The following is a 24,484-nucleotide window of genomic DNA, read 5'->3' on the forward strand; positions in this document are numbered from 1 at the left end:
AGGAACATTGCCGGGTCGCCTTCTGTGGGAAAGCAAACACGTCCCGGGATTGATTCCGGCATTGAACCCGGGTCGGAGACCTAGTAACATTGCCGGGTTCAGTCCCGGGACGAGCGCTGTGTGAACAAAAGCCAGATCTAATGCCGTGTCGAAGTGATGACACACGTTATCGCGCGACTCTTTTACCGGCTGTTTTGAAGGAAGATCAACGTTCGCGACAAAAAAATATGTGCAAACTGTAACGAAGCAGAGATCAGTTTGTTCCTCACTTTCTGCGCTAGCTTGAAAGTATAACGTGGCTAGCGTTTTCGACTCGTACTAACGACACGTGACATCGCGACTGATGTCACGTGTCGTTATGGGATCTTTACGGGTTCTGTGTGAAAGCACGCACATATCAATTGCCGGACCACTTTACCCGTGTATTTGCCGGAATCGCAGTGTGAAAGGGCCTTTGTAAACTGGAAATCTCCACCCCCCCCATGGCAAAAGCAGACACAGAAGAGGGGCAGTAGAGCTGTGGAAAGATTGCTCTCTCATCTCCTCCTTTTGACATTTATTCCCTATCAAATTAAGGTCTACTGTACAGTAGAAATGTCAGTTAAAGGGTTTAGTTATGTTTTAGGTGGGATATTATGAAAGGAAAAAGCACTAAACAATGCCAATAACCTTGATTTATTAACCTGTTAACACAGTATACCCCATTTCCCCATGATATCTAATTACAAGTTATTTGCCCACCGGCAAATATAGTTGCCGCGTGGACATTTGACTAAGTATAAAAAAATATGAAAATGAAATTTCTTTAGGAGGGTTTGCCTTCGCCATGCTTCCTGGAAGTTGGGGTAGGAACTTGACAGCCTCATGTGAGAGGAGGGAAGTGAATACCTTAATTTTTTCTTGAAATCCTTTATTTTGTTGTTTACTTGCATGTTATTGAGAAATATAACATGGATAACATCTAGAAAAATACTTACAAAAGGAAAATGACAACTATAAACTGCGGCAACTATAGTTGTCGGTGGGCTTAAATGGGTATTAAGGGTCTTGCAGTGTTGCTTGTTTCCTTTTTTGTTACATTACATTTACCCCCTTTCCTGTTTCTATTTGAATGCTGGCTACTGTGGTAAATGTGATGAACTTTCCATTACTGTACTTTAGTTGCAGGGTTTTTCTTGTATAGAGAATGAGGCGGCCGCCTCCGCAAAAATTTGGTGTCGCCACTGGTTGATGACAAAACTCAGGCAGGCAGTCATGTGCAAGCATCATTTATACAAGTTCACTTGATATTTCTTTACACAAAATCATAATTTCTATTATTTTTCACTGATTAACACGATATGATGAACATTAACTCATATTACGCGATCCTATCTCTGTATGCATGAATGACACACGGTTCCATTTACTACACACACACACACACACACACACACACACACACACACACACTGAAGTATGCCCAACGCTCATTAAATAAAACATTTAATAAGGCTATTTTAAGAATAAATGCGAAGAAATTAAGTTGTTTTTATGCATTCAAATAATTAGACATGCTACAACACAGAATTTGGTCAATAAAACATATGGTGAAACAAAAGAAAATATTTTATTGTGCCCTAAATAGGGTTGGGTACCAAAACCCAGTACCAATATGGCACCGGTACCTATGGAAGATAAAGATATCTAAAGATAAAGACAAGATTCGTATAAAGGGTCATTCACGCCAAACGCGGGGCATCGCATCTCTAGACCTGCACGAGGACGCGTCTGATCCATAGTCTGATCGCGTCTTTGCATTGACTTTGTATGTAATTTACTCGCGCAGATCGTTGAACCCGCGTTAAATCCATGATTTATCTTTCCGTCTGATTGATGGCCGTCAGCGGTTGGGTAGAAGACCACAAATCCCATCATTCCACGCTCCTTCTTAGCGTCATCAAACCACGCGGTTGTTATTGTTTTGATAGTGCGCCCTCTAGTGGCAGATCCTACAACCTGTACCTTTAACACATATGAACGCATACTTTAATTATACTTATTTCAATATACTTAATCTAATTATACATACTTTATACATACACTAATGTGTAAAAGTCTTAGTCTTAGGCAGTCTGTTGTCAGACTGCTTGTGCATTCAACAATCTCACTAGATTATTATAAAAAAATTATGGCAAAATGAATGTTTGGAAATGTAAACTGATATTTCCCACTGACATACTAAAGCAAAATATATAAATAAGTGGCTTAAAACACTTTTTTGGGGTGAAAATACTAATGTGCCAACAAACGACATTGTTGTAACTTTATAAAGAATGACCATACAGTCATTCACAGTACTGATTAAAGACAGTGACAGACAGCACTAATTTGAACTAAATATCAGAGTGATTGACAGAGATACAGTAGAAACATTATGTGTGGTTTTGTAATAAATAATGACCCAGATCGTGAAATACATTTATTAGCCTTAGAGTAAGGGAAGCATGGGAAATGAGAGCATCCAAGGAGCGTGTGAATGCTATGTATTTATTTTACTTTAATGTTATCCTTTTTATTTATTTTTATTTTATTTATTTATTTTTAAAGAAGTATCGATTCAGGCACCGTTTAGGCACTGGTACCGTTTTAAAAGTATCTAAAAGGCACCGGTATCGAATAAAACCCAATCGATACCCAACCCTAGCCCTAAACATGTCATTTTTGTCAAACTTTTAATAAACTGATGTGATATTGTATAAGTTCCATGATTTCAATTAATCAGACATGCTTATTGATAATAAAATGCAATTTAACCATTAAAAAGGATTCTGGAAAAATTTGAATGGAATTTGGGAAAACATAAATCAGATTTCATAGGGCCCTATATTTAACACACAATTACAATAGTATACGGTTTGTATGTTATTTTAATGAGATTTGGGGTGTTTTCTTAACAATAAAGAAAGTTTTCATGAGAAATGCCGAGCTGTAAAACTATAAATAAGTTATTTCAAACACTCAATGCTGAATTGAAGTGAGATTTGATTAAAACCATACTATTAATTTTATACAAAGTCTGCTAATGTTAGCTCCAATGCACCTGTTACCATGCTGCAATTGCATTTCATGATGTATCAGAATTAGGGTTGTGCCGATAGACGATAGAATTGTGTATTGATGATAGTCAGAGATATCGACTTAAGCAGATGTCTCTGTCGATAGTCAAGACGATATTAGGCTCATTCTCCTATTAATGTATTATATTATACTAGCTAATAATAACTATTTTTATTTTTATTTTTATTAGGCAGCCTATTATAATTCGGCTATCAAACTGCCCAGCTATTTCACTTCAGCACCGCATCTCAAACACACACACACCGTGCGCTTGCAAAAGAGGATTAAAGCCTGTAACTTAGTCATTGAAGAACTTGAAATGCTTTGTCTTGGATAACTCGTTAAATCCATGAAATGAAAGTGATAGAAAATGAGGAGTTGGTGTCCCACGCATTTAATGGCTGGTCCACGGCAACACGCTCCTCTCATACATGATATTAATTCCTTCTTGGCGTTACAAATAAATAAAGACAAAATAATAACAAGGCAGCAGAGCAAACTTATCCATAGTGGTTCACACATAGTCCTTCTCTTAAAGACTGATCACTTAACTTATAACACTCCCTATGTGGTGACGATGTAGAAGGACTATTTGAGAACCACTATGGATGATAAGTTCGCTCTGGCACCTTTTTATTAGTTTCATGCACACCGCACTATAATGTGATGCATGCAAAATATATAGTTTTAGCCGTTACAAAGTCTCCATCCACAAACAGACGTAAATTGTCTGCAGATATAAGGTAATTCATTGCACTTTGAACGGCCTATATAAGTGCAATATTTTAAACGAGCCCTCACAAACTGAGTGCATCTCATTCTTGTTTCTGTGGCGGTGCGTCGGTCTCGTCATGCGGCGCGCGGTCCGGAGCGCTGTATGACTGATGCATCAGTTCAATTCAACTTTACTCCATATATATGAACTTAAATGTTTTGAATAATCTATATTTAACGTATTCGTTTATGTAGTGTTAAACTGTTGGAAATCTACTATTGGTTTTCACCGTTGACTGATTTTGCAGAAAATTTAGACTGATGATGATGATGATGATGATGATGCATTTTATTTATAATGCGCTTTTCTCCAACCCAAAGCGCTACACAGTATAGTAAACATAATATAAGATAATTAAACAATACATTAAAAACAGGAAAATCAGACAAAAAAAAAATCTAAAGATACACTTCAAAGACAATAAGCATTTTTAAAAAGATGGGTCTTTAGGGACCTCTTAAAGCAGTCCAGAGTTGTCGAATTTTTTATCGCAAATGGAAGTTTATTCCACAACCTCGGAGCGGTAACCGTAAAGGAGCGACCACCCATCGACTTTAATTTGAATGTGGGCTGCTGTAGAGCATAAGAGTCAGATGAGCAGATAAAACGATTTGGAATGTAAGGAACAACTAGATCACAAAGTTATTCCGGTGCTATCCCATGAATGGCTTTATATGTTAAAATCAAGATTTTAAAATCGATACGTGCCGTTACTGGAAGCCAATGGAGTTCATAAAGAACAGGGGAAATATGCTGCTGAACAGTTGTGTGTGTTAGTACACGTGCGGCCGAGTTTTGGATATACTGTAATTTCTTAATATGTTTATCAGGGAGACCAGAGTATAGTGCATTGCAGTAATCTAGTCTCGACGTGATAAATGCATGGATGAGCTTTTCTGCATCTGGCAGGGATATAAAAGGTCGAATTCTTGCAATATTTTTTAGATGAAAAAAAGCTGATTTTGAAACCAATTTGATATGGGCGTCAAAAGACAAATGTGAATCAAAAATAACACCTAAATTTCGCACCTGTGATGCTGGGGCCAGTAAATCAGAATCAGTGATCAGATTTTGACAGTTAAACTTGTGCAAGGCTGCCGGCATACCAACAAGTAGAAATTCTGTTTTTGATTCATTAAGTTTAAGATAATTGGCATGCATCCATAACTTAATTTCTTCCATACATGCGCTCAGAGCTGTGATTGCAAGATTAGGATCAGGGAGAGTGTTAACATAGATCTGCGTGTCATCAGCATAACAATGAAACCTCAGACCGTATTTTCTGATAATGTCACCAAGTGGGAGCATATAAATGCTGAACAAAGTCGACCCAAGCACTGACCCCTGCGGGACACCCTGCTGAACTAATGTGGCCTCAGATTTATGTTTCCCCATGCAAACATACTGAAAACGGTCTGCTAAATAGGACTCAAACCATTTGAACACAACACCAGAGATGCCTAACAACACACGCAACCTGTTAAGAAGGATAATATGACATATAGTGTCAAAAGCTGCACTAATGTCTAGCAGGACTAGAATGCTGCAAGCACCAGTGTCAGCAGAAACAAGTAGGTCGTTGGTGACCCTTACAAGTGCAGTCTCAGTGCTGTGTCCAGATCTGAAACCAGACTGAAATGGTTCCAATAAGTTGTTATTGGACAGATATTGCCGTAACTGACCAACAACAACTCGTTCAAGAACCTTTGCCACAAAGGGCAGGTTCGCAATAGGCCTGTAGTTAGCTAAATTTTGAACATCACAGCCCGTTTTTTTTAGAACAGGTGTGATAGCGGCCACCTTAAGGGCCGGAGGAACCTGGCCAGTGGCTAAGGAGTTGTTAATAATTACAGTGATGGAAGGGCAGACATGTGATAAACACTTTTTTAGAACCTCAGTAGGCAAGGGGTCAAGAAGGCACGTGGTTGAACTCATAGTCATGATCAATTTAAAAACATTGTCTACATTGACAGTAGTAAAGTTCGAAAGGGCAGTAGAAGGTAGTTTTTTTGAGTAAGACTCACTAGTCAGCAAAGGAGAGTCAAAAGAGATGGAGCTATAAATACTCTGAACTTTCTCTGTAAAATATTTGTTAAAATTATTACACATCTCATCAGAAGGGCAGACACTTTTCTTTTGAGATTTGAGAAGGCTATCACTTGTCTTAAATAACGTCCTAGGATTAGCAGCACCTTTATTGATAACATGAGAGTAATATGCCTCTCTGCTAGTCTTCAAAGCAAGATGATACTGCAGCTGGTGTTGTTCAAACATTAATTTGTGAACGGTGAGGCCTGATTTTTTATACAACCGCTCAATCTTCCTTCCTTCAGCTTTAAGTGCACGCATATCATTTGTGTACCAGGGAGACGACTTGGAAAAAGATACAACTCGTTCTTTCACTGGTGCAACAACATTAAGAATTGAGGAAAGTGCAGAGTTGTAACAGTCAATAGAGCCAATCACAGGAAGCTCCGCAACAAGGTTGGAAATCCTTTCAGGGTCAATATTCTTAATATTTCTAAAGGATATGACACGCTGTTTAGAAGACTGCAGGGAGGCAGAGATTGTAAATTCACTTGTCAGTAATTTATGATCACTAAAGTTAACTTCATCCTTTAAAAGCTGATCGATACCAACACCCACAGAACATAATAGGTCCAATGTATGTCCCGATTTATGAGTTGAAAAGTCAACATGTTGAATGAAGCTAAAACACTCAAACACATGCAGGAAGGCCGCTGCAGAGGAACAGTTTGGATTGTTAACATGAATACTCATGTCCCCTATTAGCAGCATGTCTGGACAAATAGGACTTAGCAGAGTCAATAATTCTGCAAGTTCAGAAAAGAACCTCGCATCAGCCTTAGGTGGGCGATAGATTAAAACAACTAGTACTGGTGAAGTGCAGTTAACTTTGATAGTCAAACATTCAAAAGATGACACAGCAGGTATTGTTACTTCTGCAATAGACAAATCAGATCTGTATAGAATAGCAAGACCACCACCTTTACCAGTGAGTCTAGGTCTGTCAATGTAGGTGAATCCAGGTGGTTTGGCTAAATTAAGATTGTAAAAGTCATTTGGTTGCTGCCATGTCTCACAGAGACAGAGAAAATCAAGTTTTCTCTCCAATATTATATCGTGAAGCAGTGCGGCTTTCTTGTTCATTGAACGCACATTTAATTGAGCAAGTCTAATTTTAGACCTTGCGTTCTTTACGCAATTCTGCAACGTTTTCTGAGGAAAATGTAAGTTAGATGAACAGATGCCACGAGAGTTCAGAAGACTTGAACGCCTAAATGAGGAGTGAAGTACATTTATTCCAGCAGGTGAAGGATAGAGACATCGGCGTGAGCCACGATGCAAATATCTTGGCCGATGCAAAAGTTTGAATGATCGCAAAGTTTTAATAATACAGGCGCTGGGAGGCAGATGATGATCCAATGAAAAAAGCTCAGAATGTGAGTACCTTATCATGTTGGAGCTCCACAATCCTGACTCCAGTGCTCCACAGGATCCAGTCACAGCACAGACCATCAGTGAAAAGAATGCAGCAAAAGGAAACAGCATGCCCACATCCAATGGAATCCTGATAAAATTGTGAAGATCGCAACACTCTGAGTCGCGGGAGCTGCCCGGCAACCAGAACGCAGAGGCCGCAGGAGCAACAGACCGCCGGCGAATCCACACACGCAGACACACACCGACCCCAGACCAGAGACGACACAGCCTCCAGCCCCGTCCAGGCGCCGCACCCGGCACCCGCCACCCGAAACAAGAAGAACGCAGAGGAACCACCCCAGAAGCGACCAGCAATCCAAGCCCAACAGGAACCCCACACCCAAATGCCGAGATGAGAGGTAGGCCTAATAGGCTATTAAATCATTTAAAAAGTTGGTAGCAAAATAAAATAAAACAAATTTTAAAATAACAAATAACTAAAACACATGGGTTGAGAAGCGGCATCCAGCTGAGCCAGCGTCCTCTCACACCCCGGAAGTGATGAGCTCAGTAAACCTGCAGACTGATAACTTCTGTGCACAGATGCGGCAAATTTGTCACAGGACGCGTGATATGACAGTTGCGTCCGACTATATATGAACTAGCTGTTTTAAATACAGTTTTTTTATATTTAACGTTAGTAAATTTTTTGTACATTTTTTTGATTACTGGTGATTCCATAGGCTCGCTCTCGTGCACCTGCGTGGTTTAAAACACCAAATAGTTATGCTATGACAAGAACAAAGAGTCTCTCTCTTGCTCGACCCATGGACGATAATATCGTGTATCGTCGATCTCACGGGCTGACGATATGATGATCTGAAAAATGACCATATCGCCCAACACTAATCAGAAGAATTCACCTAAAGTTGTAAGAAAATATTTTGTTTTCTAGAAAGACACTTTAAGTGGATAAATGTATATTGGATCAATGCAATGTGGACCAGGAGACTATAAGGAGTGGAAAAAAGATTTTCAGTTTCATGAAATGTTTAACAACCTAATGTTATATGTTCACCTATACAAAAGGACCCCTTTCAGCTGGTATGTTTAATTTAAATTCATGTTCAACAGGTTTGTTTTTGTAAAATGTAACTTTAGAATTGTAATTTTTTTAAATCATTTAATTTTTTATTGCGCCTAAAATATATTGTGTGTAAAAAAAGTGTTTGTTTCAGCCAGTTGAAGGGTGGGTACATTGTGCACATGATCAGAATAGCAACACCTCCGCCTCATTTTGAGCCAGGAAAAACCCTGAGTTGTGTAAATAAAGTATGTGTGCTTGCAAAACAGTGCTTTCACTTTTATGCAGCACACGTATGTGACAATGTTGAAGGTTATGTTGCATGGTGGAGTAGGTATCCAGCTACATTAAAGGCTATGACAGCAGCATTAAAGGCTATTACTTTACAGACTGTAAATATCTGTAGAAAATGTCAGGAGCTTCAACGTGTGCATCATTACTCCTATAAAATAGCAAGATTATAGTTACCTATTTTGCTTTTGCACCTAATCTCAGCCAGATCGCTAGCTCCATAAAGCCATTTTATCAGAATATAATCAGTCAAATCAAAAGGCAAATCTTAGTCTAAATGTATCCAGACAGAATACTTAAAAAGTTGATTGATGTAGTATCATATCAATGGTGCATATACTAAAAACACAGGGCAATTCACAAAGAACAATGCTAATGTTTGAGTAAGAAATCTTTGATGGAAGAATCTTCCTTGATGAATGAAGTTCAAAAGAACACAATTTATTAGAAATATGAATCTGTATTAACATTAAACATGTCTTTGTTACTTTGTCCTTTTTAAGCATTGATTCCTACAATGTAGTAAAATACAGGTGAAGACTGGGTGACAGGAGAAAATTATGGTTCACAGTCCTTTGTCATCAATATCATCTTTGTTCTAATAAGATCTGATTGCCCTAAGGCAGTTGATGGTAGATTTGCATTTCTCTGAGGCTAATGCAAATGTTTAATTTTCTCTTGCATATCACATATACCAGGGGTCGGCAACCTATGGCACGCTGAGGGATGATCGCTGGCAGCGAGCAATAGGGAAAACTGCATACTGACGTACATTTTGAGTTAATAACTTCTCATAGGCACACAGCCTGTAAGGAGCTATAAATACTATTAAAGTGTGATAATTAATCTGCACTAGTCTACGGATGCGCACATGACCTCTGCACATCTCTTCAGATCAAAGGTCTAACGGTCTAACAGCGCTTGTCAATGTCAAAATGACAGAAATGGGCAATCAAATCAAAGAAGGCGGGGTTTACTGTTGACAAGCAGAGCGCGACGCGTCAGTTTAATGTTAAATAGAATGAGGTAAGATGAAGTTGCAAAAAATTACGTAAACAAATATGTTTACAATAGAAATGTTAAATGACCGACAGCTATATCCAGTGATGCAAACTAAAAAATTTTTTCTAAAATATGGCCATTTTGAGAGAGAGAGACAGAGAGAGAAACAAAGACAGAGAGACAGAGACAGTGTGTAAAATGTCTGCGTATGTATCTCTCTACAAACAATGAAGCTGAGTTTAATTACTTAACAACAGCTTAAATCAAATAGGCCTATTGTTTTTTTTTTATCGTATCATTTAAAAATGTGTATGTACTATACAAAGCATTAATGCATTTTTTATAATACAGAATGTATTGGAGGGAGGCGGTGCACAGTTGGCACATTGGTTAACCAACATTTTTTTTAAATGGCACATTTCTTCAATGTTAGTAAACCACATGTCCTGGTCTGATCATTTTTATTAGCATAGCGGCATATATTAAGCATTTTCCCTTAGTACCTGTAAGAGTGGGCGATTGTTGAGAAACATCAGTTATGTTTTCTATTTCTAGGTTGTGAGATATGATATGAGATATATGATGCGATTTCAAGTTTTCCTTTCTCTTTGGAGTGTTACAAGCTGTTTGTGAATAGATAAGATCCCTAAATTTGCAAAGACTAAAATATCAAACCCAGTGAGATATTCTTTATAAAAGTTTAGACCCATCCACGTCCTCTTAAAACACCTCATTTAAACACCCCCCCCCCCACGTTTTTGAAATGATGTGGGATGATTTTCATAACGCCGCCCAAATGTTCACGCAAAGAAAGAAGGTGTAACTTTATTGTTGCTGCCACCACTGCTGCAATGTTGTAAAGACACTGTACGTTTTGTTGTTAAAGCAAACGTACTCGGTTACTAAACGTAACCTCGGTTCTCTCTAGAAGAGCGAACGAGTACTGCGTCTTAGCTAAGACGCTACGGGAAAAGTCTCTTTTCACGAAATACTGAAGCAAAAAATTATCCTTAATTTTGTATTTTTGTAAAGCGCATTTGCAGCAGTACACAGCCATAGGCGAGACGGCTCGCTCGCTCATTGGCTTGTTCTGCGGCAACTGCACAGCCTATCGAGCGCAGGCTGATGCACTTCCCGCCGAAACGGGTGTGGCCCAACCTATAAAAGGAGCTCGAAAAGGCTGACTCACCTGATTTATTTCATCGCCGAAGCGAACCAGAGTGAATCGTACGCAAGGCAGAGAACACAGTACTCGTTCGCTCTTCTAGAGAGAACCGAGGTTACGTTTAGTAACCGAGTACGTTCTCTTACGAGAGCTCTCTCGTACTGCGTCTTAGCTAAGACGCTACGGGAACCCGATGTAAAATGCCGTGCGCGCAGGGATCACACACCAATAAACCTGAAGCAACGCCCAGGATTTACAGTGCACAGTCACCTGAGGGACTCACAGAGAGTCCGGGACAGAAAAGGGGGAAAGCCCTCCGTCCCATATCTAGCAGCATCCGTAGATGCGGCAATATGACATCACACAGCCGAGGCAAGGCCTGACCAATGTGGCAATGCGGGTCCTACGCAATACTGCCCATATAACAGTCGGCAGCGCATAGCGCTCATGAATTCAGAATTCCCCTCAGGGCCCTGATTCTTCTATACCGACAGCAGCCTTGCTTGCAAGGCGGGAACCTCCAGGTTATAGAACCTGATAAATGTAGACGGCGAGGCCCAACCCGCCGCCATACATATATCCTGCAAGGAGATCCCAGTAGACCACGCCCACGACGAGGCGACGCCTCTTGTGGAGTGTGCTCTGACGCCCAACGGGCACTGAAGGCCCCTGGAAGCGTAAGCTAACGCTATGGCGTCAACTATCCATCTGGATAGAGTCTGTCTCGAAACAGCCATTCCTTTGGAACGTCCACCGAACGAGACAAATAGCTGCTCCGTCTGCCTAAAGGCAGCAGAGTGAGATGCATAAGCTCTTAAAACCCTGACAGGGCAAAGAAGACTCGAGTCTCCATCCTCCCCTGACACCGGCAGGGCAGACAGGGCAATAACCTGAGCCCGAAACGGTGTGTTGAGGGATTTCGGCACATAACCGTGCCTAGGTTTGAGTATGACCCTTGAGTCATTGGGCCCAAACTCCAAGCACGACTGGCTCACCGAGAGCGCGTGCAAATCACCCACACGCTTCACAGAAGCGAGAGCCAACAAGAATACTGTCTTGAACGACAGATGCTGAAGGCTAACCGATTGGATAGACTCAAAAGGGGGACCCTTCAAGGCCTCCAAAACCGCCGCGAGGTCCCACATAGGGACTGACGGAGGTCTGGGAGGATTCAGCCTCCTAGCTCCTCTGAGGAACCGGATGACTAAATCGTTCCTTCCTATTGACTGACCGGACGCCGTTTCAGAAAACGCCGCGATGGCCGCCACATAAACTTTGAGCGTGGATGGGGCTCTGCCCTTATCCAACAGCTCCTGTAGGAAGGAGAGGACCTCCGTCACCTCACAACTAAGGGGTGAATAACCTCGAGCTGTGCACCAGCTGGAGAACACCGACCACTTCTAGGCATACAGACGTCGTGTCGACGGAGCTCTAGCCTGAGTGATGGTATTTAGCACTCCCACTGCGAGATCAGCGGGTAACCGTTGAGTGCCCATACATGGAGGGACCACAACTCCGGTTGAGGGTGCCAAATCGAGCCCCTGGCCTGCGAGAGGAGATCTCTCCTCCACGGTACCGGCCATGGGGCGACATCTGCTAATTGCATCAAATCTGGGAACCATGGTTGGTTCTTCCAAAGAGGTGCCACAAGCAGTATTGAACATCTCGTTTCTCTCACCCGTTCTATCACCTGCGGAAGGAGGGAGACGGGAGGGAACACATAAAGCGGGCAGCAAGGCAACTTCCGTGACAGCGCGCTTTCGTTCTTGGAAAAGAATGTGGGGCAGTGAGCGTTTTCGTGGGACGCAAAGAGGTCCACCTCCGCCATGCCAAATCTCTCCCAAAACAGCCGAACTGTTTGCGGGTGTAGAGACCATTCGCCCGTAGGGACATTGCCTCTGGACAGCCTGTCTGGACCCAGATTCTGCAGTCCAGGCACATGCACTGCTCTCAGCGAGCGCACGTTGCGTTGAGCCCAAATCAGGAGGCGTTCCGTCAGCCTGTACAGGTTTCGGGACCCGAGACCGCCCTGGCGATTTATGTAGGACACCACGGACATGTTGTCCGAACGGACTACGACGTGGTGATCCTTGATATGGGGACAAAAGCGCGTCAGCGCGTTCTCCACTGCCAGCATTTCCAGGCAGATGATATGATGGAGCTTTTCCCGTTCTGACCATAGGCCAAAGGACGGTCTGCCTTCGAGCAGCGCTCCCCATCCCGAAGTGGAGGCGTCTGTCGACACCATTTTCACACTCGGGGAAGTCCCCAGGCTTACACCTGATCGGTACCAGCCGTTCGCTGTCCAAGGTGCTAGAGCCGCAACACAGCTCTGATCGACCTTGAAATGCAGCCGGCCAGACGCCCACGCTCTGCGCGGCACCCGAGCCTTCAGCCAGAACTGCAGGGGGCGCATGCGGAGCAGGCCCAGCCGCAGAACCGGAGATGCTGAGGCCATGAGACCCAGCATCTTTTGACAGTGTTTGAGAGACACTCAAAGAACTCGCTGCGCGCTGAATGCCCATCGTGCGCTGTGGTGACAGTCGCGCCGTCATGGAACACGAGTTCAGAACTATACCCAGAAACAGGATCGTCTGACTGGGGTTCAGCGAACTCTTCGCCCAATTGACACTGAGGCCGAGCTTCTCGAGGTGATCGAGTAAAACGGCCCTGTGGTCCACGAGCTCCGCTCGTGATCGGGCCAGAACCAGCCAGTCGTCCAAATAATTCAGCACTCGTATGCCTCTGAGTCTGAGAGGAGCGAGCGCTGCATCCATGCACCTCGTAAACGTACGAGGAGCTACGGACAAGCCGAATGGCAGGACTGCAAACTGGTATGCCTGGCCCTCGAAGGCGAATCTCAAAAACCGCCTGTGGTTTGACGCTATCTGTATTTGAAAATACGCGTCCTTCAGATCTATTGACATGAACCAGTCCCCTCCGCGAATCTGCGCGAGGAGCTTCCTGGTCGTGAGCATTTTGAAACTGCGTTTCATCAATGCCTTGTTCAGCTGTCTTAGATCCAGTATGGGCCTGAGACCCCCGTCTCTCTTGGGCACCAGAAAGTATCTGCTGTACAGCCCCCCCTCGCTTTGAGCTTGAGACACAGGCTCTACAGCCCCTTTGCTCAACAGTTTTGATATTTCGGCCCGAAGTATGTGTGCTACTTCTGTTTTGACCGTAGTTTCGACGGGCGCTGAGAAGCGCGGTGGGCGCCGAGAAAACTGTAGCGAGTAGCCTCTCTTTATAATGCCTAGCACCCAATCCGAAACCCCTGGAAGCGCTGACCATGCATCTGCATGAATGGCTAAGGGCTGGATGTGACACGCGCTCTGTTGACTGGGCAACTGCGGCGCTCGAGTGTGCTGCGCATCTGAGGCGGGGAGCGCGCTGATCACAGCGGGCAGATCGCTCATCCTCGACCCCGTTCCGGCGCTTAACCGACTGGAGGGAGGCTGAGCGGGTCCCGTGGGACTCAATATATCTGCGAGTATATTATATATAGGTCTAGAGCGGCTAGCTGCAGAACTGGAGCGCTTCGGCAAGAAGTGCTTGAACGCCTGTGAAGCTTTCTGGTCCTCGGCGAATCTCTCCACAAACTCGTTGACGGAAGATCCAAAGAGGCCGGCAGGAGTTAGCGGAGCGTCAAGAAACGCAGCGCGCTCAGACTCCTTGATGTCAGAAAGCGTCAGCCACAAATGCCTCTCAGCCACCGTAGCGGAAGCCATAACCCGTCCCATGGCCTGTGCAGCGGACTTAGTAGCGCGGAGGGAGAGATCCGAAGCACTCCTCAGATCCGCGAGACAGATCGCTTCAGGTCCCATCTCATCCAGCTTGCGGAGAAGATCGCCCTGGAAAATCTGTAGCATCGCCATGGTGTGTAACGCAGACGCAGCCTGCCCAGCAGTAGAGAATATCCGTGCGAGCAGCGATGACGTCATGCGGCAGGCTTTGGATGGCAACGCCGCCTTAGTCCGCCGTCCAGCAGAGGGCGGGCAAAGGTGCGCTGCTATAGCCTGTTCCACCGGCGGAAGTGACAGGTAGCCTCTGTTCTTAGCACCGTCCAGTGTGGAGAATGCTGACGAAACAGATGAGTGGATTCTCGCCGAGAATGGAGCGTCCCAAGCCTTCGCCACTTCTTCGTGAAGCTCAGGAAGAAAAGGGGCGTGTTTTGAGCTTGAGGAAGAGCGCTCATCCGGAAGATAGCTACCATCCAGCCGGGAACGTGAAGGGGGCGCTGGTGCAGACCACTCGAGGCCGAGGCTCGCCGCGGCCAACGAGAGTACACGCATCAGCTCCTTATCGATATCCCCCCGTCTGCTGGGCCTCTGAGCAGCGGGCGCGAGATCCACGGAGCTCGCCCAACCCTCACTGCCCGAAGCAAGCAGAGAGCACGTGTCTTCTTCCTCCGACGCGGGCCTGAGATCCACTTCCTCCGATGACGCGTCGGCAAGCAGCGGACGCTGAGCATCGGGAAGCGATGCAGGGGAGACCGGCGAAGCGGAGGGAACCGGCGAGCTCGGCCGAGCTGGAGGCGGTTCTGGTAGGCGCTGCGAGCGGCGCTTCTTACGGCGCTGCGGATGATGCAGGCTTCGAGAAGGATGCCAGGCGAGTCCTCAGAGTCACCATAGGCATCAACTCGCAATGAGGACATCCGCCATCAGCGAGCGCGAGCGCTGCATGGTCTTCACCCAGACAGGAGACGCAGATGACATGACGATCTCCTTCGCTGAGCGGGGTTCTGCACGAGCCGCACGAAGGCATCTTTAAAAAGACGCAGCTCTTTTGTGAATGTGCGTCGCAGGGCGAACACACACACAGAATATCACAGAACAAGGATTATAAAGGATATGGGTGCCGGATAGCGCAGCAGGAACGGCAGTGGAAGGCGGCGGTGCCAGCGGCTTCAGGATGGCTCGTCCTGCTGATATGCTCTTCCAGACGGCGCTTGCTTCCTCGTGATCCAGCGATGCGTGAGCTTCGCTGAAGAGATGAAAAATCAGGTGAGTCAGCCTTTTCGAGCTCCTTTTATAGGTTGGGCCACACCCGTTTCGGCGGGAAGTGGCAAGAAGGGCGCGAAAATGCGCTTTACAAAAATACAAAATTAAGGATAATTTTTTGCTTCAGTATTTCGTGAAAAGAGACTTTTCCCGTAGCGTCTTAGCTAAGACGCAGTACGAGAGAGCTCTCGTAAGAGAACTACTTTGTTTGGTCTTCAAAAAGAGGACACAACTAGAAATCAGTGGTTAAGTTGTATTTACAACACTGTTCCTGAACAGGTCAACCCAAATACTCAGATGTGTGCAGCACATTTTACGGAGGACTGTGTCCTGATCCTGGTAGAGTAGACTACAAGCTGTTTTGACTCACAGTCTAGAAGTACATTTACATATTTAAAAAATTAGCTATTTTTGAGCAATGTAGAGTAGCGCCTGTTGTTTGACGTATCTCTGAACACAAATGTAGACATGGTTTTATGATTACGTGGCGCAGCCTGAACCTTAAACCACACAAACACATTTCATTACACCAAATACACAAAATAATGTTTTTAGCATCATCATATGACATCATTTTATATTAGTTTCCCATTTCATTTCCTTGTAATGACAGCTGAAGGCTATTAATAAGAAAAGAGAACAGCCTTGTGTATTCTTACAATGCTATGGTAAGATGTAACCATACAATAGAAGGGGGAAGTTGCAAAAGTTTGAAAACTGCTAAGACATGTCAATATGTAACAAAGAGCTTTGGTCAGCAGTCATCTTAAGTACTAGACACCACTGAACTTACCTTCACATCCCGGTGAATGATGTTGTTGTCATGGCAGTACCGCAAAGCCTCTAGGATCTGTCTCATGTAATGACTAAAAAAGAAGGAGAGCAGAGAATGACAGAAACCTATATTAATTTCAAACTTCATTGGCCTTGTCTACCTGAAAAGAAAGAAAATGGAACTAGGTTTGAAACTACATGATGGTGAATAAATGATGACAACATTTTCTTTCGGGGGGGATGAACTCTGTCAACAACTTTAAAACCCTTATCTGTCACCCCCCATTTTCGACATACCCAAAATAAACAAGTTGCTGCTCAGGAGTCTTTCTGACTAGATACATAATCAACATATGTTCCCAAAGTTGACACTTTTAAAGTTTACTGTTCAAGAATCATAATTACTGTTATGATAATAGTGATATATAAAATCAAACATGAAAACTAAAATAAAAATATTAAAAACATATTTTTTAAATGTATAAAAACATTTGTTGATGTAGGATATGATTTTAGAAACATAATAAAGCTAATGCCACAGGTCCCCTAATGCTTCATTTGAAAAGGCATTAATATAATATCTAAAACTGTGAATTTTATGAAACATTTTCTAGCACCATGTCATGAGTGTTTTTAGAGAAGGCTAATAAAATGTATTTATGACCCCTGTAAGCTGTCCTGTGTGCTATTATCTCATGTCTGGACCAGCAAACTGCCCCATTCATGATTCTATTGTTCTTACGAAACAAGCCTTTCACACATCGGCCAGCTATGAGACATAATCCGCATTATTCTTTCATCATTATTTTTTTGTTTTTATTCAGCCATTATTAGCCTTTGTTCTGGTATTTTAAGGTTTACCAAGCCACAGCGCTTGAAAGTGAAAAGAGAAGTGACATACAGCATATAGTATAGTATATATAGTATATAGTATATAGTGACCCATACTCAGAATTCGTGCTCTGCATTTAACCCATCCAAAGTGCACACACACACTGTGAACACACACACACACACACCATGAACAGACACCCGGAGCAGTGGGCAGCCATTTATGCTGCGACGCCCAGGGAGCAGTTGGGGATTCAGTGCCTTGCTCAAGGACACCTCAGTCATGGTATTGATGGCCCGAGACTCAAACCGCCAACCTTAGGGTTAGGAGTCATACTCTCTAACCACTAGGCCACGACTTCCCAGCAATCAACCTCAGTATACATTTACCCAACTATTATTAAAAGTCTTACTATAAAAATGCAACAAAACATATTCTTACGACCTTACGTGAATTATTATGACCAAATGCACCTACTACTGTATGTAGCTGCATTAGAGCTAACGTTAGCATCAAGCTACATAAGGCAATTTATGAAACTATTACTACACTTTTACTCAAAACTCACTTCAAACCACCAACCAGTGTTTGTGATAACTTCATGTGGAATTTGGTTGTTTACTGTTGTAAAAATATGCTATTTATAGTCTTTTATATCGCTGCACAAATTAGAATTTCTGATGCACATATTCTTTATGGTTTTCAAAATGCCTCAAATCTCAAGTAAATCACATACAAAGCATTTCCTTTCATAATTGTGTGTTTATTATCTTTGTTCTCTGTGTAAAGGTGTTTATCTGCGTTTGTTATGGTCAGATATGTACGAGGAAGTACACAGGAGAAACATCACAGGATGACGGGGCAGGATGAGATGTACAATTTGATTGACATTTTTACCAACAAATCAGTTATAGCGAGTCACAGTGCGACCAAGGAAGAGTGTAAACACACAGAGAGCCTAGGGAGCTACTAAGCTTCATCAGATCATGTAAATCAGTGGAAAATGAATAGAAATGATGATTCTGTCTGAAGAAATATGAAGTAAACGAGTAAATATATCTATATATCTCCATGTAAATGCATCTTTGGACTGTAATCCCTTACTGATGCTGTTCAGTGAATCTATGTGAACACAAATAAACCACTGCTGACGTGACTGAACATGAATGTGTGGTGAATTTCTATTCAAAATTTGCTATAATACGGATTTATCATTTTGCACTCCTGACATAAATATCTAAATTACTGTTACTGCAACAATGTTTTACCAAAACAGTGGTCAAATATCAAAGCTATAGTCTTTAATCTTTCTACTGATTGCACAATTTTTCCACAGTGTGATGTTTAACGTGCTGTGAAAGTGAAACAACAATAATCTGGGGCCGTTGACGATCTTTGACCGCAAAGGGGTTTTAAGAACAGCACAGGAACAGGAAATGGATGAACGTGCTCAAAAGTATTTACCTGGCTACTGCCTCACTGTAAACAAACCCAGCGTCTGCTCTCTTCACAATCTCAAAGCAGAGATCTGCGCCATCCATGCTGAAAAACAGAACAAGTCAGGAAACTCATCAGCAATGTAAAGTCAAATACTGGCACAATCAGTTTTAACATCTATTTCTGGTTTAACTTTATATATCTGTAAGACAAGAGTAAAAATCTATTTTGTCTGACTCCACCTACACTGTAATCTCATCCAAAATCCCCCCATAGGGGTTTATATTAAAGTGCTTCTATTATGGATTTTTGAAAATTACCTTTCATGCAGTGTGTAACAGCTCTAAGTGAATGAAAATATCTTGCAAAGTTTAAAATCTGAAAGTGCACCATGTATAGTTATTGTTAAGTTATTGTCTCTCAAAAGAAAGAGTTGACTCTGAATCATTGAAACGAGTCGTTAAGTAGTGAAACATTAGCATCGCGTTGGTCTGAATAAAAATCCAAATTCATTCTTTGCCACTAGGTGCCTCTTTTAGAGCGGTAAAAATAGCTGTTTCCCTGGTAACGCTGTAAACAAATCAGCACTGCGCTCACAAATGCTGCTTTTTTTGGGGGGGGGGGTTGGCCTAGTGGTTAGAGAGTTTGACTCCTATCCCTAGCGTTGTAATTGGATCAATCACTTCAGATTAGCATCACGCAAAAGGAGCTGTTTGGAAAAAAGAATCATTGAGCGAATTGTTTGGGAGTCAACCTGTTGTTTAGGGACTCCCAACACCAAAATATAAACCTTTCATAACCCATAACAGGGGCACTTTAAAAACAAGAGTTTTAAAAACAATTTTTGGAGAACTGCGACGGTGGTGTTATTTCGCAACTTTCAGTGTGGGAGACGTTTATTGCAAGGCCTGTCTCAAGTTGATACTTGTCTATTATCTCTGAGCACAACTTGAACTATGAAATATGGACTGGGTTAACTATGGCCATTTGCAGAAATGAACACTTTTCTGATTGAAAAATTTCCCAGTGCTTTAACACTAAGACCGTAATGGTGTTGTTTCCAGGGGGCAGCAAAGCTCTGGAAGCCCCTGCTTTTGTGTCGGCTCGGGTCTCTTAAGGCCTTAAAAAAAAAATCCCTTAAGAGGCAGCTGCGCTTCTTCAGATAAGAGCTCACACTGCATGAAAGTTATTTGAGAAAAGCTTTGCACTTTAGATAAGCATATGAGCATTTAGCATTTGAGGAATTAAAAAGCTCACCCTATACTACAAAACAAAACCTATACCCTATTCCAAACCTGCTGAGAGAGTAACAAACACATGCTACACAGGACAGAGCACAGCATGTTTATGCCTTGTTTTGAAATGCGTTTTAGAATTCACTGACCTAACTTTTTCACAATATGCTTCAAAATAACCTTGAAGTTCCTTTCACATATACTAAAACCACATGGATGTGTTAAAATTTGATGTGAATAAAGAATAAAGGAATGTTAAAACAAGTGCGGATTTGCTCAGAATGAAAACTTACAACTCAAACACCATGTATAGCATCCCATCAGAGCTGTAGGTCTCAAGAAGCTCCACTATGTGAGGATGTTTAAGCATGTGGCAGATGCTTGCTTCTCTCTTCAGATCTACAGGAAGACAAAAAGATCCAGCAAATTTCAGTTTCAATTCAAGTCAAGTTTATTGATTTAGCTTTTTTTTCTAAAGTACATATTATTTCACCCAGGAAGCCACTCAGAATTACTATGCTTAATAAAAGATCAGAGATAGTTTTCAGTCTAATTTAATTTTCTACTAAATAATAAGATAAGACTCATATTCAAAGGTTTGATAAAAATGCTAAACTGAAACAAAGTATGATGTAATTTTATTTAGACATTTATTGTCTGTAATATCCCAATTTAATAAAAAAAGTCAAGCTCAACGCCATATTTCACATCTGCATCTTTCACTACTAAAACTAGTTCATACACTAATTCAGATGCAGGACTTTGCACAAATAGCAAAAATGTGCAATAGTGCACAAACAGACATTTGTGTGGACGACCCCGCACACACACCGCTGCTCTTCTCATCTGTATTTAAAACTGTTGGCATTCAAGAATTACACAGCCATTAGAAGACATGTGAATACAATGAATAAGTATTCTGCATGTGTGAACCACATTAGTCTTTGCATGCTGTGGGTTTCACACTTCCTCAACTTCTTGAAGGGGTCATCGGATGCCAATTTTCCAAAAGTTGATATGATTCTTTAGGATCTTAATGAAAAGTCTGTAACGTAGTTTGGTTAAAATTTCTCAATGGTAGTACAGCCATGACCAAAAGTTTTGAGAATTACATAAATATTAGTTTTCAAAAAGTTTGCTGCTAAACTGCTTTTAGATCTTTGTTTCAGTTGTTTCTGTGATGTACTGAAATATAATTACAAGCACTTCATACGTTTCAAAGGCTTTTATCGATAATTACATGACATTTATGCAAAGAGTCAGTATTTGCAGTGTTGGCCCTTCTTTTTCAGGACCTCTGCAATTCGACTGGGCATGCTCTCAATCAACTTCTGGGCCAAATCCTGACTGATAGCAACCCATTCTTTCATAATCCCTTCTTGGAGTTTGTCAGAATTAGTGGGTTTTTGTTTGTCCACCCGCCTCTTGAGGATTGACCACGAGTTCTCAATGGGATTAAGATCTGGGGAGTTTCCAGGCCATGGACCCAAAATTTCAACATTCTGGTCCCCGAGCCACTTAGTTATCACTTGTGCCTTATTGCACGGTGCTCCATTGTGCTGGAAAATGCATTGTTCTTCACCAAACTATTGTTGGATTGTTGGAAGAAGTTGCTGTTAGAGGGTGTTTTGGTACCATTCTTTATTCATGGCTGTGTTTTTGGGCGGAATTGTGAGTGAGCCCACTCCCTTGGATGAGAAGCAACCCCACACATGAATGGTGTCAGGATGCTTTACTGTTGGCATGACACAGGACTGATGGTAGCGCTCACCTTTTCTTCTCCGGACAAGCCTTTTTCCAGATGCCCCAAACAATCGGAAAGGGGCTTCATCTGAGAAAATGACTTTGCCCCAGTCCTCAGCAGTCCATTCTCTATACTTTCTGCAGAAGATCAATCTGTCCCTGATGTTTTTTTTTGGAGAGAAGTGGCTTCTTTGCTGCCCTTCTTGACACCAGGCCATCTTCCAAAAGTCTTGGCCTCACTGTGCGTGCAGATGCGCTCACACCTGCCTGCTGCCATTCCTGAGCAAGCTCTGCACTGGTGGCACTCCGATCCCGCAGCTGAATCCTCTTTAGGAGACGATCCTGGCGCTTGCTGGACTTTCTTGGACGCCCTGAAGCCTTCTTTACAAGAATTGAACCTCTTTCCTTGAAGTTCTTGATGATCCTATAAATTGTTGATTTAGGTGCAATCTTAGTAGCCACAATATCCTTGCCTGTGAAGCCATTTTTATGCAACGCAATGATGGCTGCACGCATTTCTTTGCAGGTCACCATGGTTAACAATGGAAGAACAATGATTTCAAGCATCACCCTCCTTTTAACATGTCAAGTCTGCCATTCTAACCCAAATCAGCAACTTTTCCAATTTCCAATATTTATGTAATTCACAAAACTTTTGGCCACGACTGTATAAAACAACACCCTTTTTACCCTCTTTTCAGAGCAAGCCATTTTGTAGCATTTTCATTTAAATTCAAGTTAGCTCAGCTGACCCCACCCCTCTCTTCTGAGCCACTCGCTGAGGGACTGTTTACTTTTGCCACATTCACCTTGAAACTTGCTAAATAGCACATTATTAGAAAAGGCGATCTGCCTTTCGATTTGACTACACAGATATGCATCTGAGATCTGCTCGATTTGACAAAGGGGAAAAACATTTAATGATATAAAAAAAGAAAAACAGATTTTATCATTATAGGGTGGTTGTGTACACACACTGCCAACAAACATTTCAGTTCAAACCACTTGTAAAAGTGCATGTAGCATCCACAGACTTTTTGGTGCCATGAATGGAATGTGAGATTCACATATATAGGGGTCTCATTTGCATAGATCAAGGAATTACATGGATAAAACTAAAAAAAAATAATAATTCAATAAAGGATAAAAAAAAAACATTTACAGATCAATTAAAGTATTCAAATATATATATATTTATAAATATATATATATATATATATATGTCTCCCACATCAAATTCCTTCTGTGCAACCAGTGCAAAGTCCATGAAACCGGAAATGACAAAGACTTTAAAGCCTTTAAAGCCTTTCAAGAGAAGGTAAATAAATCTTTTAAAATATCCAATTATTGAACGTTTTATGACAAGTCCTCTGACCCATGTAATTCTTGATATTTGTAAATGAATAAACACATAGATAAATAATACCTTTATTTGTATTACCTTTTTTTTTTTTTTTTTTTTTTACCTTTCAATAAATTCCACTATCAAACACTTGGAGAGGCTGTGGAGCTAGAAAAAAATAAAGCATAAAATAAAGACTAACCTATGCTTTGTGTCACTGTGAAATTAGTTTGACATTAGCATGTGAGAGACAGCTTGGTAAAGCTAAAACATCAATGTACACTAGCTCAAACACCATGAAACAATCAGCTTTGCTTAAAAGACACAGAGCAGACAAAACAACAGAAAAGGAAATGTGCACCTCAGAGTGTTGGGACACATGCTAACCACATAAACCATGACTCGGAATAGCAAAATGCATCATAGAATGTGCATGCATTAGTACCTTGTTCTTTCCTAAAACTACTCTGTTTTTTGTTTTTTTTTTAACTTACACACTTCATCCCTAGTGGAAAGTCCTCCCCCTTTCCTGACTTGTTTCATCAGTTGTGACCCAGTTGGTAAGAGCAGGGAAATACCTCTTACTGTACAGTATATCATTGCAGATTTCAGTGAAGCTACACAGACTGGAGGATACACATACCGTCAATACTGTGTGAGGACAGCTTGCTGCAATGCAAACGAAACCACATCACACATTCTAATTAAAATCACACAAGTTCCACTCACTGCAAAACTTCAGTTGATGGATGTTCTGTTTCTATATTTGACAATAACATGCTAACATTTAAACCAACATCTGCTCAGTTGAACCTGTTCTCTATCAGTGAGAACAAAAAGTAATAGTATTCTATGCAATAGAGCGAACATCAATCAGAACGACCAGCCCAGATGCTGGTAACTGATAAGCCATAAACCAGACACTCCCCTGAGTGATTTACACCACACTACTGCATAGATCTTCTTTATCTAAACCACCACTCAAACATTGCATATGAGATTTTAAGTTATGGGAGCCAATAGAGCAAAATCATGTTTTACAGGGAAAAATAAGGCCCATAATAAAATCCATAAAATAAAGTGTTTTTATGACACTTGACAAGAACTATGCTCCACTACTGTTTACAGAACAGACATTTTTATCTTCAACTTGAAATGTTTAGCTTGCAAACTCTGCTTGTGCTATCATGCTTTAAAACAACAAAATGTCAAATCAAGCTGCATTTATCTAAATCATGTATTACTGTTCAAAAGTGTGGGG

General features: G+C 41.9%; 1 protein-coding gene across 14 annotated transcripts in view; it reads right to left on the reverse strand.

Annotated features, from left to right (window-relative positions):
• caska (calcium/calmodulin-dependent serine protein kinase a) overlaps nt 1-24,484 on the reverse strand; it is a 206,193-nt gene that overhangs the window by 47,249 nt on the left and 134,460 nt on the right. For all 14 annotated transcript variants that reach the window (XM_059500239.1, XM_059500236.1, XM_059500240.1 and 11 more), the window contains exons 3-5: nt 20,432-20,537; nt 18,931-19,008; nt 16,654-16,726 (exon numbers count right to left, since the gene is read on the reverse strand). In XM_059500239.1, coding sequence (XP_059356222.1) covers nt 16,654-16,726; nt 18,931-19,008; nt 20,432-20,537 — 257 coding nt within the window. The remainder of the gene's footprint in view (nt 1-16,653; nt 16,727-18,930; nt 19,009-20,431; nt 20,538-24,484) is intronic.

The sequence above is a fragment of the Carassius carassius genome, chromosome 19, assembly GCF_963082965.1.
Source record: "Carassius carassius chromosome 19, fCarCar2.1, whole genome shotgun sequence".
NCBI classification, from domain to species: domain Eukaryota; kingdom Metazoa; phylum Chordata; class Actinopteri; order Cypriniformes; family Cyprinidae; genus Carassius; species Carassius carassius.